The sequence below is a fragment of the Xiphias gladius genome, chromosome 11, assembly GCF_016859285.1.
Source record: "Xiphias gladius isolate SHS-SW01 ecotype Sanya breed wild chromosome 11, ASM1685928v1, whole genome shotgun sequence".
Lineage (NCBI taxonomy): Eukaryota > Metazoa > Chordata > Actinopteri > Istiophoriformes > Xiphiidae > Xiphias > Xiphias gladius.
The window spans coordinates 16,670,895-16,686,980 of NC_053410.1; the positions used below are offsets into that span (position 1 = coordinate 16,670,895).

Sequence of the window (16,086 nt, forward strand, 5' to 3'; positions counted from 1 at the left end):
CGGGGACACATCTAGTCCTCTGTTGCTGAAGAAGGCGTTCTCTGTCGAAATGTTTTTTCAGCCGGAAGAAAACATAACCTTTATGGAACCGGCACCCTGTAGTCCCGAGGGCCTGTGTGATTTCTTTAGGGTATATTTGTTATTCAGCTGTCATTATTGGTAAGGGTGACACACAGCTGGAGAGTAACCAGCAGAACCTCCAAGGATGAGAGGACCTGCTGATGCTATTATGTGACAGCATCGTGAACCAGTTAGCTGCCCAGGCAAATAGCTCTAGTGGGAAGAAAAGATTTGCAACTTCCGTCTTCTTTTCTGGCCTGATTTCCATTCTTAGATATTCCCTTTTTAGTTTTGTTGACAACTGAAAACAGGACAAAAGTACATGATTAAAGTTCTGGGAGTAGTCATGCACAGCCCCTTCTTGTGCTGCTATTAATATTGAACAAAACCAGGAAAATGGCACTTCAGAGGTGCTTTTCAGCTGACAGTTTTACAAAAGTTCACAAAAATTGTGTTATGGGAAATGTTTTTCATCAAAATATAGAGGATGAGCTCTGCTCTGCATATAGCCGTCAAATAATCACACCCAGTGACTGAACTGGGGTCCCCTCCAATTGGAACACATGACTTTTGACCATTAGTCATTTACAGCCTTGTTGTTATTATAAATAGAACATATTTTTTTGCACTACATTTCACTGAAAATGGAACTAACATACAGCTCTTTATTTTTTTCTATATGTATATATCGATATGCAATATTAAAGCATTATTGCTTTATTGGACTGAAAATCTGTCCACTGTTCTTCACATGTAAATCCTCCTGCTTTTTGTGTCTTAGACAATCTGCACCTCTCCTGTCATAAATGTCTGATTTGCATATCTGTTTGCCTATTTGCCAAAAGGGATTTGGAGTTATTGGTCACCCCATGTCGCAGGGGAAAAACTGGCCACTGTGCTTCTCCAAGTCCTGAAGGCTGTCTGACATTCACCACTTGAAACAAGTGACTGCTCCCTTTGAATATTTATAACCAATTATTTTCGGTGTGTTTTGGGGTGTGAAGACTTGTCGAAAAGGTTTTAGTTCTGTTTGCAAATTATTGTAAGGGCATTCTGATAGGATTGAATAATTGAGATGTCAGTTAAATTAGAGAGTATTGGTCCTTCATGTGTTTAGAATTTGATACAAACTGTGTTGGTCAAAGGCACACGGCTCTTTCCCTTTTGTCCTCTAATTACTGGCCACATTTCCCCAGCATTTTCACATGCTTGCTCAGCTGAATATCACACTCAGATCTGATTAACCCGGAGTCAGCTTTAGTGCGATGACAAAGTGTAAAAGCCAGAAAAACGTGGACCTTGCTGTTGCATTCCCAAGAGCTGTTTCATCTGTTTCAGCATGACTGATGATGTTTCAGCTTGTGATGTTTTTCGTCAAACGCCTGACCTCTTGGGAAAACAACAGCAGATTCAGTTTTTTTTTTTTCCTGTTCCATCTTTTCATGTATTCATGTTCGCTATCCAGCACCTAATGAATGTGCATGTGCCGTCTTTGTATGGAGCTAAGTCCCGACGTTCTCAAAACACCACACACTGCAGAGATGGAGGTTTCACTGCAGAATGGTTGCAAGGGAGAGAATGCCTGTGGCTGCAGCATCCACTTTCCCCTTCCTCTTTTCTGTCCTCCCTTCTTCTGGTCTTGTCAGTTTGAAGTATTACTCTTATGTATTTAAGATTAGGCAGTGTGTATGTCCTGCTAAGTGTCCTGCTAGGTGTTTGCTGTGTGCATGTCTGTAAATAAATAAATATACATATATAGATATATATATATGATTTTTAAGCCAAGAAATAGGACTGCCATGCATTACCACAATGTCAAATACACAACTCCGTATTTCATTTTAGTTATTTTTTGGGTTCCTTAATAAAAGTATAGCCACACTATCATTTAGATAATATAATCAACGCTCACTTCACACCAGCAAAAGAAACCATGGGGTTTGCAGTAGCAAATGAGAGCAGTTACAGAGTTAGCAGTGGGGAATGTTTTTTGCCTCAGGCCTCCTGCATTCCCATAGTCCCAGTGTGTGTCAGGATATAAATAGAGTTGCTCCACCATCAGAAAGTGCTGCTATAGGGTAGATGCCAGTTGTCGCCTCAGTCCAGTCCAACCCACCCCTGTCCTGGATGACCCCCGAGTCCTCGGACTGCTAGCATTTGAGGAGCCAAAGTTGCAACAATAGACTTGTTGTAAAACCTGATTGATGAAATTTCAAGCATTACACAATATATTTCTGGGCGTTTCTGCAGTTAGTGTTAGTCTTGGGCTGTGCTGGAGTGAGTGTTTGATCTATGCACAACAAGCTGCAACACAACAGTCTTACATTATTGGTACACTAATGAAATTTGGAGTCGTTAAAGAATAAGTTTAGATTCAGGGTGCTGAATGCATTTCTCAATTTCAGCACAGAGTTAAAAAATAATTCCGTTTGCAGGATTTAAACATAGGGCTGAATTCTTTTATGTTCACAGCTCAGGCTCAGGTAGTTTCCTGTCTATGTATGAATGATGCAAAAAGATCAAATAGCAATATTAATGACAAGAAGCGGCTGGTAGATTTCAGTCTGGTGCGTAGAGCTGGGCCTTCAGGGGATAGTCCTGTTCCGCCCTGATACACTCCTGACTGACAGCCTTGCTGCGTCTACTGACAACTGTACTGTATGTACAAGTTTGTGCGTTGGTATGAATTAAAAACAAATACAGGAGAGAAACAGAAGGGTATTAGAAGATGTGATGTCCTAAAGGGTAATGCGTACTCTCGCTGGCCATGAGCCAAAGGTGGAAGGTATTTTGTTGGAGTCTCTGGAGTCAGCAAATGCAATCTGCTGTAAGCGCAGACCTTGCTTGTGCATGCGGAACATTTAATGTCCAGCTTTTTATTCAACCCAGAAAACACGAAAACTCATTCATTCACATTTAGCAGGCTGCGGATTCTTCTCAAGGGGGCACTGTTTGGTCCATGTCAGACCAGTTCTACATACGCCAACGGGCACCACCTGCCGCCAAAGACAGTAAGAGCGATAGCAGATTACACCTGCCTACAGGGAAATCAAGTAATTGCTGTAAAAACGTAGCCCGGCCACCTGCAGGAAATGAATGATATAGCTGCCTTTTTTTAGCTACTGTTTATGTCTTTGGTTACTTTCATAGTTAATATTTTAAACCTGCACATGCAAATGCAAATACAGTTTAATGGTAACTACTGGCCATTGTAGCATGTCCACATTATAAATGTTACCGTTTAAATATACTGATAGCAGGGCACAAATCGAATGAGGGTGGGAAGTGGCCCTCAGTTTTTCTCTGGTTGTGTTTGGAGCCTGTTCAGTAAAAGGTTTTTCTAAAGTTTAACTTACAGAAATGCACAAGACACATTATAAATTTAAGCAGATTACATACGTTAAAGCAGGGAATCTGGTCTGATTACGGACTGGTTTGTTACAATCACATTGTGTAAATACACACACACAATTGCCATTCGGCTGCTGCTTGATATGGCAGTTTTGTTCTGTATCAAACTGGCTGAGATCCTCAACAGTTATTTCCAATTACTTTGTGCCCCCAGGTTATTGTGTCCTCACAACGTGCGCCCAATAAATACTTTGCCGGGAGCTGCTTTCCCCTCATCTTTATTCAGGCAGCTTAACTTGATAACATGGATGTCGTCTCAGCAGCTCTGCATTAAGAGGTGCCTGCATGTCAGAGGTAATTACGCTTCTGTTCAATAGGAAATATAGCTGCTGTACAAAACAAAGTATTGCAATTTCTTTCTTTAGAATTTGTTTGGTGAGGGGCCAGCACCCAATTAAATTTAAAATCCTTAGAGAGATGCATGTGGCCCATAGCCATAAAATAGAACATAGTCTATAGTACTGGGATGAATGCTGAGGTTGAAAGATATCAGATAATCAGCGACAGATCAGGAAAAAAAACTATTATATACATCTAGATGAGTTTTTGTTTGTTTGTTTAGGTCCTTTAGTAATTGTTGTACATATTTCTTTGTGCCATATATTGTAATCATACCAAAGCTTCTATATAACTTGCAATTCAAAAGCTTTGTGTCATGTGCTCATAATAAATCAGTGTCTTTCAACAGCTAACAATGTCCTCACTTTTATGAGGTGCCACACGTAATGAGTCTGATGTGCAAATCATTGCTATTTATGCTGAAATAAGAAAGCGTTTTTACTGCCTGGGATCTTTGTAAGCCTCTTGTTCACCTCCAACTTCAATTGCTGCTTTTCTGTGATGGAGACAAAGATGTACTCAACATCCACCTCCATTTCATATTCAAAGATTAGATGAATAACTAAAACCGTGTTTTCAAGTACCAACAATTTGATTCTTTCTTTAAAAAAGCTCCCCCACAGATAATCAAATATATTTGTTCTGCTCTTCTTTCCAATTCACCCAAGTCGTATTGTGTGTACTAAAGCCTGGCTATGATCCACAACTCACCCTTAATTGTATTCCTTTGAAGTACACTTTTGTCATAAATGCATGTTATATAATCACGTGTTGCAACAGGCTGACAGCTGAAACTGTTATCAGCTGGTTTTGATGCTTTTTGGCATTGAGCATATGCCCAGCAGTAGCTTTGGCTAATACGTTCAGTGGGATAAAATAATTAACAAAGAAGTCAATTAAGTAATATTAAACCAACACTTTATTTAAGACACATTGATATTTTACAGTTCAGGGATTCACTTTTAATGCTGAAATGAATTTCCCGAAAACCTCAGGGCTCCTTGGAAACCCCACGTTACAATATTGGTACTGTAACACTGTGTATACCGTATGTATCTACAGTATGCTTCAATTTGTCATCCTTCGCACGTTTACTCCCTGAACAGAACTAGCACTACTTTACCTGACAGCTCTCACCTTCATGACAAACTGTGTGACGACAAACACTGCCAAAACAGTAACGCTGAAGGGTCAAAGCCTTTGCATCAATTTATATAATTTAACTACAAAACAGTGGAACTTCTTACAGTAAAAGAGAAACCCCAACTAGGCAAAAAAATTCAAGTTCTCCTTTTTCTCAGCAGACAATATGAACAGTATCAATGGTTCACAGTTTACATGAAGGCCCAGACTGGTGAAAAAAAAAACAAAACAACAATCCCACTGATCTATAAAATACAGTATTGAAGATCAGTGAGTAACTCAGATGCCGACCCAGTCAAAGCTAATTTTGTAAGTGGTCATGACACCTTGCTGCAGCTCACCTGTACAAAACTAACAGAGCCGGCGGAACAGCAAGAAGCAATGCTGCACCCCGGTCAGCCCTGAACCTCACTGTAGCAAACGGCATAAAAAACATTACATTCAAGACTTCGTAAAAGGCTGTGACTGTGTCTTGGATGTGTCAATGTAGCAGAGAAAGATGAGGTCAAAAATTCTGCAGCGAACAGACTGAGACATTGTTAAAATCGATAACAAATGCATGTCTTTCTATCAAATGCACCAAAACGTGTATATAAAAAAACGAGTCTGTGATACAGCAGTATGCTACACTGTACGTGTGGGTGTCTGCGCCAATATTAGAAGACGGATAACAGCCTGAAATTAGTATTTCTTTCCGAACATTTTTCCTCTGGATAGAAATATATTTTCAAAAATACTCAGAGGGTTTCAATGCCAATGTGATACACACTTGCAAGTGTTATGGAACAACTGCAAGTGTGACATTATGGAAAGTCATCCTTGGTTGATGAAATTAAAAACTATTGTGGTAGAGAATCAGAACTGGGATGTGTCAATTCAAGCTGCACTCCTGCTGCTCTAATTTATAGTTTCAACTTTCTCCAGTGCACCATTTTAAGTGCAGGATTACTTTCATAAATTGCTAACAAAATTTTGTAAACCTTCCTCATGTCATATCTAAAAATATACATTTTGACATTCAAATGATGTAAATACAGTAAAATAGTTTGTGTTCAATGTCTTGCTCTTTTCTATCTTAAGAGCAATTATCAAGCCTTTACAGATCATCCACAACAGAAATAACATTATCTTTTTCATTAAAATATCTCCTATTTTACAGATGAAATCTTTGGAACCATGTCCTTTTCCTTACAGAGAAATCCCAAACAGTTATTTTTTCCCTACTACTGCCTGGTTCCAGTACATGTGCAAACTGAGCTCTCTTTATTGACAGTAAAATGCAATGGGCCAGCCAGCCCTCTGTGGTTCCCTTTTTTTTTCAAATCTGTGCTAACCTCACTTCCCTTTTCACACGGTCTAGCACACATTAAGCCATTCAGACAAATCAATAAATTATAGTGCTTATCACCACACATGAGCAACCCTGAAATAGCACTGTAAAATGTTGAGAAAATACACATATCGGCAGACAAATATTTTCCCTCACAATGAAACGCAACAATGTGGAGTGCAACCAGAATAGTTAACACCTTTGTAAAGATGAGCCAAAAATGCTGCAAACATAGACTGTAAAACTACGTTCTTGTTCGTAAAGTAAATTGGTTCACTTATTTTTCATAAAATGTATTGTCTATTCTTTCAGATACTTTTTTCAGGATCGACTGCAACCTCTCTTACAGTCAGCCATGTGACCCACATTATGCAACGGAAAAAATAGGTCCCTGAAACTTTCAAAAAACACTTCAAAAAAAACAATAGGAGCCAAACCAGTTGAAAAGGATCCAATAAAGCATTTCAGAGTTTATCCACCAACAAACTTTGATCGTTTCATCATTCGATAGAAAACATTCCAAATGTTCCTGTCAAAGCTCCATCTGAAAAAATAATGTATGACGGTTAATTACTTGAGTTGTTTTTATGTTTTGGCAACACTTTGGCTCATCTTTTAGAGGTGTGTCAATTCTGGATGGTGCTTTACTTTACTTTACATCTTTTACCTGATTATGTACATTCCACATACCTGTCAAGCATCTCTATTTATAAGATACATACATATTTATGTACTATTTTGTGACAGACTACAGATAACTGTCCTATATTTAATCTAGATTTAAGAGACCAATTGCTTTCTAAAATGTTCCTAAATATGCTCTAAATAATACAGCTCATAAAAGGAGCTTAGCTCCTGTGAGCCATAAATACAGCAGACGGCTTTTCTTTTATCACTGACGTTGTCTTTAGAGTCCCTGTTAAAATATTCATCTTCCCTCTAATTAATGTACATAAATTTAATCTCTGCTGCATGGCACTATACTTTCTTGTCAGTATTGTGGTTTGGTAAAGGAGACTGTTTGCTTGATCTGAGTAGTCTCAGCTAGTTTTACTACTAAAATTTGCAGGGCTGAGCTTATACCTATAGTCTTGCGTGCAATACACTCTACTTTCATAATTTCATCCTTCAACAGATGTTTGCTCTCTCTTTGTCTACTGAATCATGGGATCATCACTGGGAGAGGCCAGAGTTGGGACACTAACAAACGGCTGGGTTTTGTCTTCATTGCGGACTGTGGCTCTATTGGACACGGTAGTGAAGGACAGGTGGTCGTGCTCCAAAATGGCGAGGCGGTCCTGCGGCTTCTCCTTCTTCAGGTAGAACATCTTCCTCAGCTGCTTCAGTTGCTGCAGCTCGCAGAAGGTCTCCAGCACCACGAGCATGATTATCAGACCCAGGATCAGGTAGACTGATGAGACAAACACAGGGCAAAGAAAGGGATTGAAAGAAGCACGAGTAATTAGCTGCAGAGAGTAGTATTGTAAGAGTAGTACTATAAGAAATCCCTTTAACATTCCCCTAGATTTAAGTATGTTTTTAGAACAGTGAGTTTTTATGGGACTTAACACAATTTACACAATTTATTCTCTTATTGTATTACTGTAGACTTTTCTGTAGGTCGCTCTGTTGGAAAAACACGAGTAATGCATTTCTTCACTATTGTCCTAAAAACCTGTGGTTTATACGCACTGACACAAGAGGGCAGTGGCTAACTAGCCATGTTAACATGAACAGAGTGCGTGCTTTGTTGAATGGTCAGAGAGGAGGAGAAACGCAGATAAACAGTTTCAGACAACACTGGAAGCCCAGTTCGCACTAAATGTTGGTTGAAAGACTGCTTTTAATTTAAGGGCACCTGATTACTGGAATAAATTACAGCACCTCCACAAAATCAATACATTCATACCTTTCAGGCATTTCAGAAACCTGGTCTTAAAACCTCCCATCCTCTTTTGCAATTGTATTACATAACAGTTTCTACATTTTAAATTGTCTCAATTGATTTGTAATGTTTTAATAATACTTATTAGCTAACTATATTATTGCCTTTTCTCTATTGGTTTATATCCTTTCTGTTGTTTTCCTTTTCTTTGTTTATGTAATTTGACTTGAAATCATTCTAAACTAAAAGGGCACTCAGTAGAGCGCATACCTCCACCAAGGTCAATGTCAAACAACATACTCCAGACGTCAGAGAAAAAAATTCAGTTTCATAGAAAATGATCTGGATCTGCCCTGAAATTTAATGGGCTCTTCCCTGACCCATGCCCCATCCCTCCACCAACTTCGGAGCAAGTTGGTTCAGTACTTTTTTCATACTCCTGCTGACAAACAAACCGACAAACAGACACGGGTGAAAACATAACCTCCTTGACAGAAGTAAGGGGTCTCCCGCAATGATTCTCTCGAGTATAAATAAAGACTGTTTGATTGATTGATCAGTTCCAGCAGTAAAATCTCTCACTCAGTGGATTCTACTTGATACAAGTAAACCATGTTTGCCAGCATCTAACATGAAAAACCCCCTGAAAACCAATAGAAACCCTAGGTGTGTTTAGCCCGGTTTTTGAACTCTACAAACCATGATACAACTACTCTATTAGCACTATTACCATTTATACTACTACTTACAAAAATAGTAAGAGTATTGCAGCAGTATCCAGGGTATGTTGAGTCCTAGTGACGGTTTAAAATAAATTTGAAATCCCTTTTTCCTAGAAAAATAAAGTGGGCAGGAGGCTACATGTTTTACTGTGTATTTGCATTCAACAGCTTTTTTGTTTGTACTCAATTAAGAAGGTAGAACATACCCTATGAATTCAGAATAGGACTACACCCTAAATGCAAACCACAAAAGCAATGACTGCTTATCACAAAAGGCACTAGCAAAATCAACACTTCAGCAAATGGCACAAACTGATCAATATTAGCTCTTCTGTTTCAGTGCTCCAAATGTTATTTCAGGTAGTGGTGATGTCCCTTCCAATATGTACATGTAATTTTTCACGGAGGAAGATGTACAAATGTGTCTAGTGTCATTTGTACAAACAAACACCAGTCACAGCCTCCTCTCCTAATACAGACTGGCAACAATGTGCCTACTGAATGACGTCTCTCTGGCTGGTGCGTACCACATGCCCACATCACACATGCAGGTGACAGTTCACTGGACTAGTACTCGACATTCATCCACAGCTTGTCAAGTCTCTGTGGCTTCAAACTGAGTTTGACTTGTTTTTTATTGTAGTCATTATTAGCCCTGCTTCTGACAGCAAGCTGCACAAGCCACTCAGAAAATGCAATCAATGCCTTGCTGCTTTGATTTAGACCCTGGCCCAATTTTTACCTTGCACTGCACTTTATCTTCTTATATCGGGCTGGTTGATATGGCTTTAAACATGCAGGAATATGTCAGACTGTAGCTTTGTCAGCAGCAAACAGCTGCTTAGCCACATCCAAAGTGTAGAAAAAAAATTTCCCAAACACCTATTGCAACTGAACCCTTTAAATGAGCTTTGCATTGTTTAGAAGAGTATTACTGATCAGCTAAAGTCCATAGCTTGTCGAAGGCTGTCGTGGTTCATTTCTAGTTATTTAATTTATTAAATTTATTTATTTTTTCTTCATTTTGTAATAGCAGCCCATTTTAAAATCAATAGCGATGATTCATACTTTATCTTTCAGGGCAGTAAAACTACAAATCATATCTATTTTTGTCTATAACCCCAAGCTGTTTTGTGTGGATTATAAATTAAAGTGCAATAACTGATTTCTGACTTTATTGTAAGTCAAGCTGAGGTAAAGCTGCTACTACCATGTATATTACAAGCTAGACCTGAAACAGGTTTACACCTGTAAGTCAGGGTTCAGCTAAATCTTATCCATCAGTCTACGAAATACTACAATAAAATAAAATGTGTGTTTACCATATTGCACATGGTATAATATATTTTTTGAACGGAAGCTTTCAATAAACGGGTCAAAGGATAGACCCGGCTGGTTGTGTCACAACTAGGTAGGTCATAGTTCACCATCATAAAACCCGCTCCCATTCTCACATCAGCAAATCATTACAACATTAACTCTGAGAAACAGGCACAGTTTCATATACCATTACTATGCTACTTGTTGGATATTGTGTCCCAAATTATATAGGATTTATTGGGATGTATTGCTGGATTACTTTATAGCTAAATAAGGAAGAAAGTGCTATTCATCAGTGCAAACAAATTAAGTAGTACTGTCCTCTTTGCAATCGGAAGCATCAGAGTTTATGAGAAATGTGGCGCTGATTTGAAACACAGTCACAAACAATATCACTGCTATGTACCCGTCGTCTCATCTCCTGGTTACAGTATTTAGACCAACGTGTCACACTGACATATGCAGTTTAAAATGCTTCATGTAGTACTATTAAAAACCCCTCAATAAAGACGAAAATAGACAGTAAGATGAATCAATTTTAGGCCTTAGAGCTACCACCAACTTGCAGTGAAAATACAAAGAATCCTCAGCACTCACCAGTGATGCCCACTTTGTAGAGCTCCCTGAACCTCTGATTAGCGGCCTCTCCGGGTACATAGTCTCCAAGGCCGATGGTGCTCAGGGAAATGAAGCAGAAGTAGAAGGACTCCAGGAAGTTCCAGTTCTCCTCCAGCGCTGAGAAGATGGCGGCGGGGATGAGGAAGAAGCAAGAGACGGCCAACATGGCGAGCAGAGTGGCGTGAACGATGGCCACCAGTGGCTTGGACAGGCCCCAGCGCGTGTGGATATACATGATCGGCCTCCGTGTGCTAAACACCATGATCCTTTGCACCACGGCAGTGAGGAAGAGGAGGGTGAAGGGGATGCCAATCACGGAGTAGATAATGCAGAAGGCCTTCCCACCATCTGACAGAGGTGCTGTGTGACCATATCCTGTACGAAAACAAACATGACAGAAAATGTTTCGGTTACAATTATGAAAACATGAACAGATTTCTATGAGAGCACAACATTTTCTATTACACTATCAACTATCGCATGATGTTAGTCTGTATTTTCTCCAGAATCCCATGTGGCACTACCATGTGAGGTGTGAAATTATTCACATAGTACAGAATTTAGCTAAATATTTTCCCAACAAACAGATTTGTAAGCACACAATTAAACCGTATCTGTGGGTAATTTATGGAAATGCGTTCTTATTTCAGTACTTACTCAAGACATATTCATTAATTTTTGAACCCGCTTTGCTATATTACATTTATGCACTTTGTATTTACACTGTAATGTTTCTAATTTATTTGTTTACCGAAGATATTTTTTATGTTTTAAAGTACTTCGTGTTATGGCATGCCTTAATTCAGATAGAGTATAAGGATGCATTACTTCAACGTTAACACTTCATTATAGGCAAAATTAGGAGAACGTCCTTCAAATACATAGCAGCAGCAAAAAAGACAAACTGTAATTCAAATGTATCTGTCTGTGCTGATAACATTAACAGCCTTGCACCTGACTGTTGATGGACAATATAAAGCACAGATAATCTCTCTGTAATTATTGTACATTTTTGTGGTGTTTCTTTTTTTTTTTTTAGTATGCATACTAGCCTGCACATCGTCTCCCGCACCAGGTTTTGGAATTCAGCCTGTTTCTTGCTTATTTAAGCTTCATTTATACAGGGTAGGTTGGCTGAGCATACCTGCTCTTTTAGAACAATGCCCTGAAATAAATAACAGGAGCGGAGTGAGTCCTGCATATAAGAGTCATTAAACAGAATAACAGACAATAAACAAGGTACTCAGCAATTGTAGGCAGGTAAAGGATGATTACTGAAAACAGTCTTGAAGTTGTCACGTTTAACTGAAGGAGGCATTGGTGTAGAAACTAACATGTTCTCATGAAGTGGACCTAACAAGAGTGTTAAAAATGCCATGGCTCACTAACAAAGAAGTGTGCAAATGAGGACACAGCGGTATGTTTGCTGCTCTTACATCCCTAAACAACTCAGTTTCAGCTTCTGCTATGCATTTATTCAACACATTGCAACTACTTCTGTTAAGAATCAAATGAATGTATGGCTGCACACTGGTTTGTGCCCCTTTTTCGTCTGGTGAGAATTAAAAATTATGCCATAATGGTGTCTGGTAATATATTTTGTAAATACTCTGTCTGTCTGTAACTGTTGTGTAACAAAGTTATTACTAAATAACCAACAGTAAGAGACGGCATGTGATTGATTTATCATGGTTAGTATCATTCTGAAAGGGCCACTGAGATTAATAATAAAAGCAAAAAGTTTGAGACCAAAAAAAGCACAAAATAAATAAATTACAAAGCATCTTAGCTCTATTTGATGTGTTTGTCTGTCAAGCTTCTGTTTAGCCATCCACAGAATTTTGTTGAGGCTTAAACAAGAAACAAAGTTTTATGCAGCTAGGCAGCTGCTGCACGCTGTATTTACACAATTACACACGTTCAAACCTCAGATAACTACTGCCATGTGGTCAGACTAAAGTTCCTTAGGTATACTGCAAGACAAGTATCTGCAAGCCATGTTCTTTTGTGCAACGCTAGATAACAGAAAATGACTCTATGCACAGTGTTGTGCAAAACTATCCATATGCCTACAGACAAAATATACAAAACAATTTGTTCAAAGGATTTGCCTAAATTTGAATCTGTGATTTCCTCGGGGGGAAAAGGAAAGCGATGTTGTTATACCCTTTCAAGTTTGTGTGCTTCTGTCCCTGACAGTGGATAAAGGTCTGCTTCTGTCTGGAATACAGTAATATACTGTATACTTTGCAAGGGGGCTGCTCCTTTGCAGAGATGTTATGTTTATCAAAAGCTGTGCTGAGTGCAAAGCGGTGTAAGCCGTGCCAACATAAATGCAAGGTTGAAAAACATATAGCTTTAGCTTCCGTGTCTAAATAACTATATAAGATAAAGGGAAACTACATCTAAACTCAACAGTAACATGTTTTAATTGAAAGGATGAAGCTACAAACAGCTTTATAGCCAGATTGAAATCTTGTGGTGAGTTGTCAAAGTGATGAAGGGAGAGACATTAAATTTGCTTCTTGCAAAATCTGTTTAATTTACTGTGCAGTTATCACATTCCAGGTGACACTTCTTTTGTTTCCATTACCTGCCTAGTTATGTTCAGTATGCAATAGGTATGTGTGGCCTAGTGGTGGCTCGGGTACGCTGCAAGTAAGACAGAGAGACGTTTTGTTAAAATTATAAAATGTTGACAGAGGGAAGGCCCGAACAGGAGCCCACCTGAGACTACTTCTGTTTGAATACATCGTATGTATATCTTCTATCTTTTGCTGCGCAGCGGGTGGTCCTCGCCATCACCTACACTGTCCAGCCTGAGCCTATCGGGGGTGACACTTACCCGTGGTGGACAGCACGGTGCTCGCAAAAAACAGCGCGGAGGTGAAGTCCCAGTTCCAGTTAGCCGAAGCGTTGTTGAGGATGGAAACCCCGTAATTACTGGCGTCCAGAGCTTTCTTCAGAAACCGCTCCAGACGCTCCTCGGACAGACACTCATTTTCCTGGAGGAACTGCTTCTTGATGGCCCTCAGCTCCTGGCGCAGCAGGTCTTCATAAGGCAGCTCGACCGAAGAAAAGACAACGGCGCCGAATACCAGATAAAGGAGATAACCCAAGACCAGGGACACAAAGTACCACGTCGATTTGTGACTCTGTATCAGACGTACACAAGAATTACTGGCTAGAGACTGAAGCATTTTCAAGAGGTATGTCACCTCCGTCTTACGCTACGGGTTTAGATGAATATAATAATAAACTAGCGTTGTGAATTGAGCCGCCTCACGTCTTTATATTGCCGAAATATCCCGTAGAGAGGGATGTTGTTAAAGACAAAGCTAGAATGAGGATTCTCTTCCCCCACTGCGAAACCTGCTGTGGCACTTGAGGCTTTCAGGTGCAGTCGGGCAACATTACGCGTTGTGAAGCGTTTTGACTGGAAAAGCTGATAGGCCGGGCTACTCCACTTGAGGTTTTGGTTATTAGGTGACGGCTTGGGCAAACAAGCACTGATGTAGGACGACTTCACAAAAAACAAAAAAAAAAAAAAAACCCTTTAAATTCAAAGAAACACGCGCGACGCTGCTTTATGCACTTTTCTCCCTGCCGCTATCATAGGCTACAAAAAAGTACATGGGGGATTATTTTCGACAAAAAAACAAACCCTTCCGTTAATATATGATACCATTTCCATTTTTTTAAATGTTATTTCCGAAAAACACTTAAGTTAAAGGCTCCTAAAACCAGCAGTTGTCGTATTTCCGAGCTTTAAATGGCACCGCGAAGGGAGCAAGTGATGTGGCGGCGACAAAGGCCGTGTGACGTAAAACCTCCTCTCTCTGTCCTCCCAGGTGATCTGTCGAGATGACTTTCAGTTTTATTTCAAAACCATCGAAAAGCGACAATGGGCTGTTGTCGCCGTCGCTCCGCCTTTTATTTTGTTACCAAAGAAGGTGATTAGGAGGAAGTTGCAACCCCGATACGCAAGAGAAATTTGCGGCATGAGGAGACAGGTAGATTCGTGGATTCAGGGAGAACTGGCCCTTAAAGCTGCAGATGAAAGACGCCTTAATGTAAACTTTTAAAAAAATACTTAATGAAATATGCCTACTCCTTTGGGATTTTTAGTGTACTGGCGGTAGTCCCTACAAATTTAGCAGAATAAATATTGTAGCAACTCTGAGTTATAGATGCAGTTTTGATATGTAATACTTGATTCATTTATCATTATTATCATTATTTTTTATTCTGTGACATTACTTTTGCCTTTTTGCAATGCTTTACCTACCTGTTTGGAATTTTGAGTGGGTGTAATGTTTGCTCCTAGAAGAGCTGGTCCAGGAGGTCGCTTTATAGCGAAAACATCCACTGTAGGCGGTTGTTGCCGCATCTAAAACTGAACAAGGGTCAGAATAAGGTCACTGTTCCGACCTCACTGTACCTCCTGATCCCAAAAGAAAGGAGAGCAGACATCTCTGCTGTTCCTGCAGTCTACAATTAGATAAGGCCTGACAGATTTCCCACTGGTTTTCGTGTGATATTTCCTGAATGTGTCATGCTACTACATGTTCACTTCATGTTCGTGAATCACAAGTATTTAATCTTCAGTCAGTGTTGGGGCTTTGACTCTTCCCTTGTGAAAACTAAAACAAACCTTTGAATAGGGGACTATATTAATTTGAGTGGTTGAGGCAGACACTTAGCAATATCGGGGCAACACCAGCTCCCATCACTTCAGGATGTGTCTGATAATTAATTAGTAACCAGTGTTTTAGCTGTAGATGTTTAGACACAATGTTTTCGTGCAGGTTTGAGTGGAAAGTGGCAGTTGACCTAAAGTTACCCATTGTGCATATTATACTTAGACCCTTTCCCATTTGGTTCAAATGGGCACATTTCGGGGTAGCCTAGATGCAGCATCATAACTCAATCAGGCTCATATTCCTATTGTAGGATTCCTGGATTACTCTGGTATTAAACAAGTTCCCACTGAAAACATTTATCAAGTTAATTTTTTTTTTGCCACTTGTATGAATTTGAACGATTTGAGGTATATTATAAAATAACGTACGTACATAAACGTAAACACAGAGTTCTACATTTATTTCATATTTTAGAAAATATAAATAACATAGCCTTAGCAACGTTAATTAACAGAGTGTGGCAACTGTTCAAGGATCAAGGCCACCAGGGGCCCCCAAAACCCCCATAATATGAAAGCACAATAACACCAGCATGTTAACAGCCATAAACTGAGC

General features: G+C 39.5%; 1 protein-coding gene across 1 annotated transcript; it reads right to left on the minus strand.

The window, feature by feature from the left end:
- Window positions 1-4,755: 4,755 nt before the first annotated feature.
- On the minus strand, window positions 4,756-14,175 carry kcnk1b (potassium channel, subfamily K, member 1b). The gene is made up of 3 exons (XM_040138606.1): window positions 13,674-14,175; window positions 10,808-11,203; window positions 4,756-7,694 (listed from the first exon to the last, which is right to left on the minus strand). The coding sequence occupies exons 1-3, from the start codon at window positions 14,026-14,028 to the stop codon at window positions 7,438-7,440; spliced, it is 1,008 nt and encodes a 335-aa protein (XP_039994540.1). The 5' UTR covers window positions 14,029-14,175; the 3' UTR covers window positions 4,756-7,437.
- Between the last annotated feature and the right edge of the window lie 1,911 nt (window positions 14,176-16,086).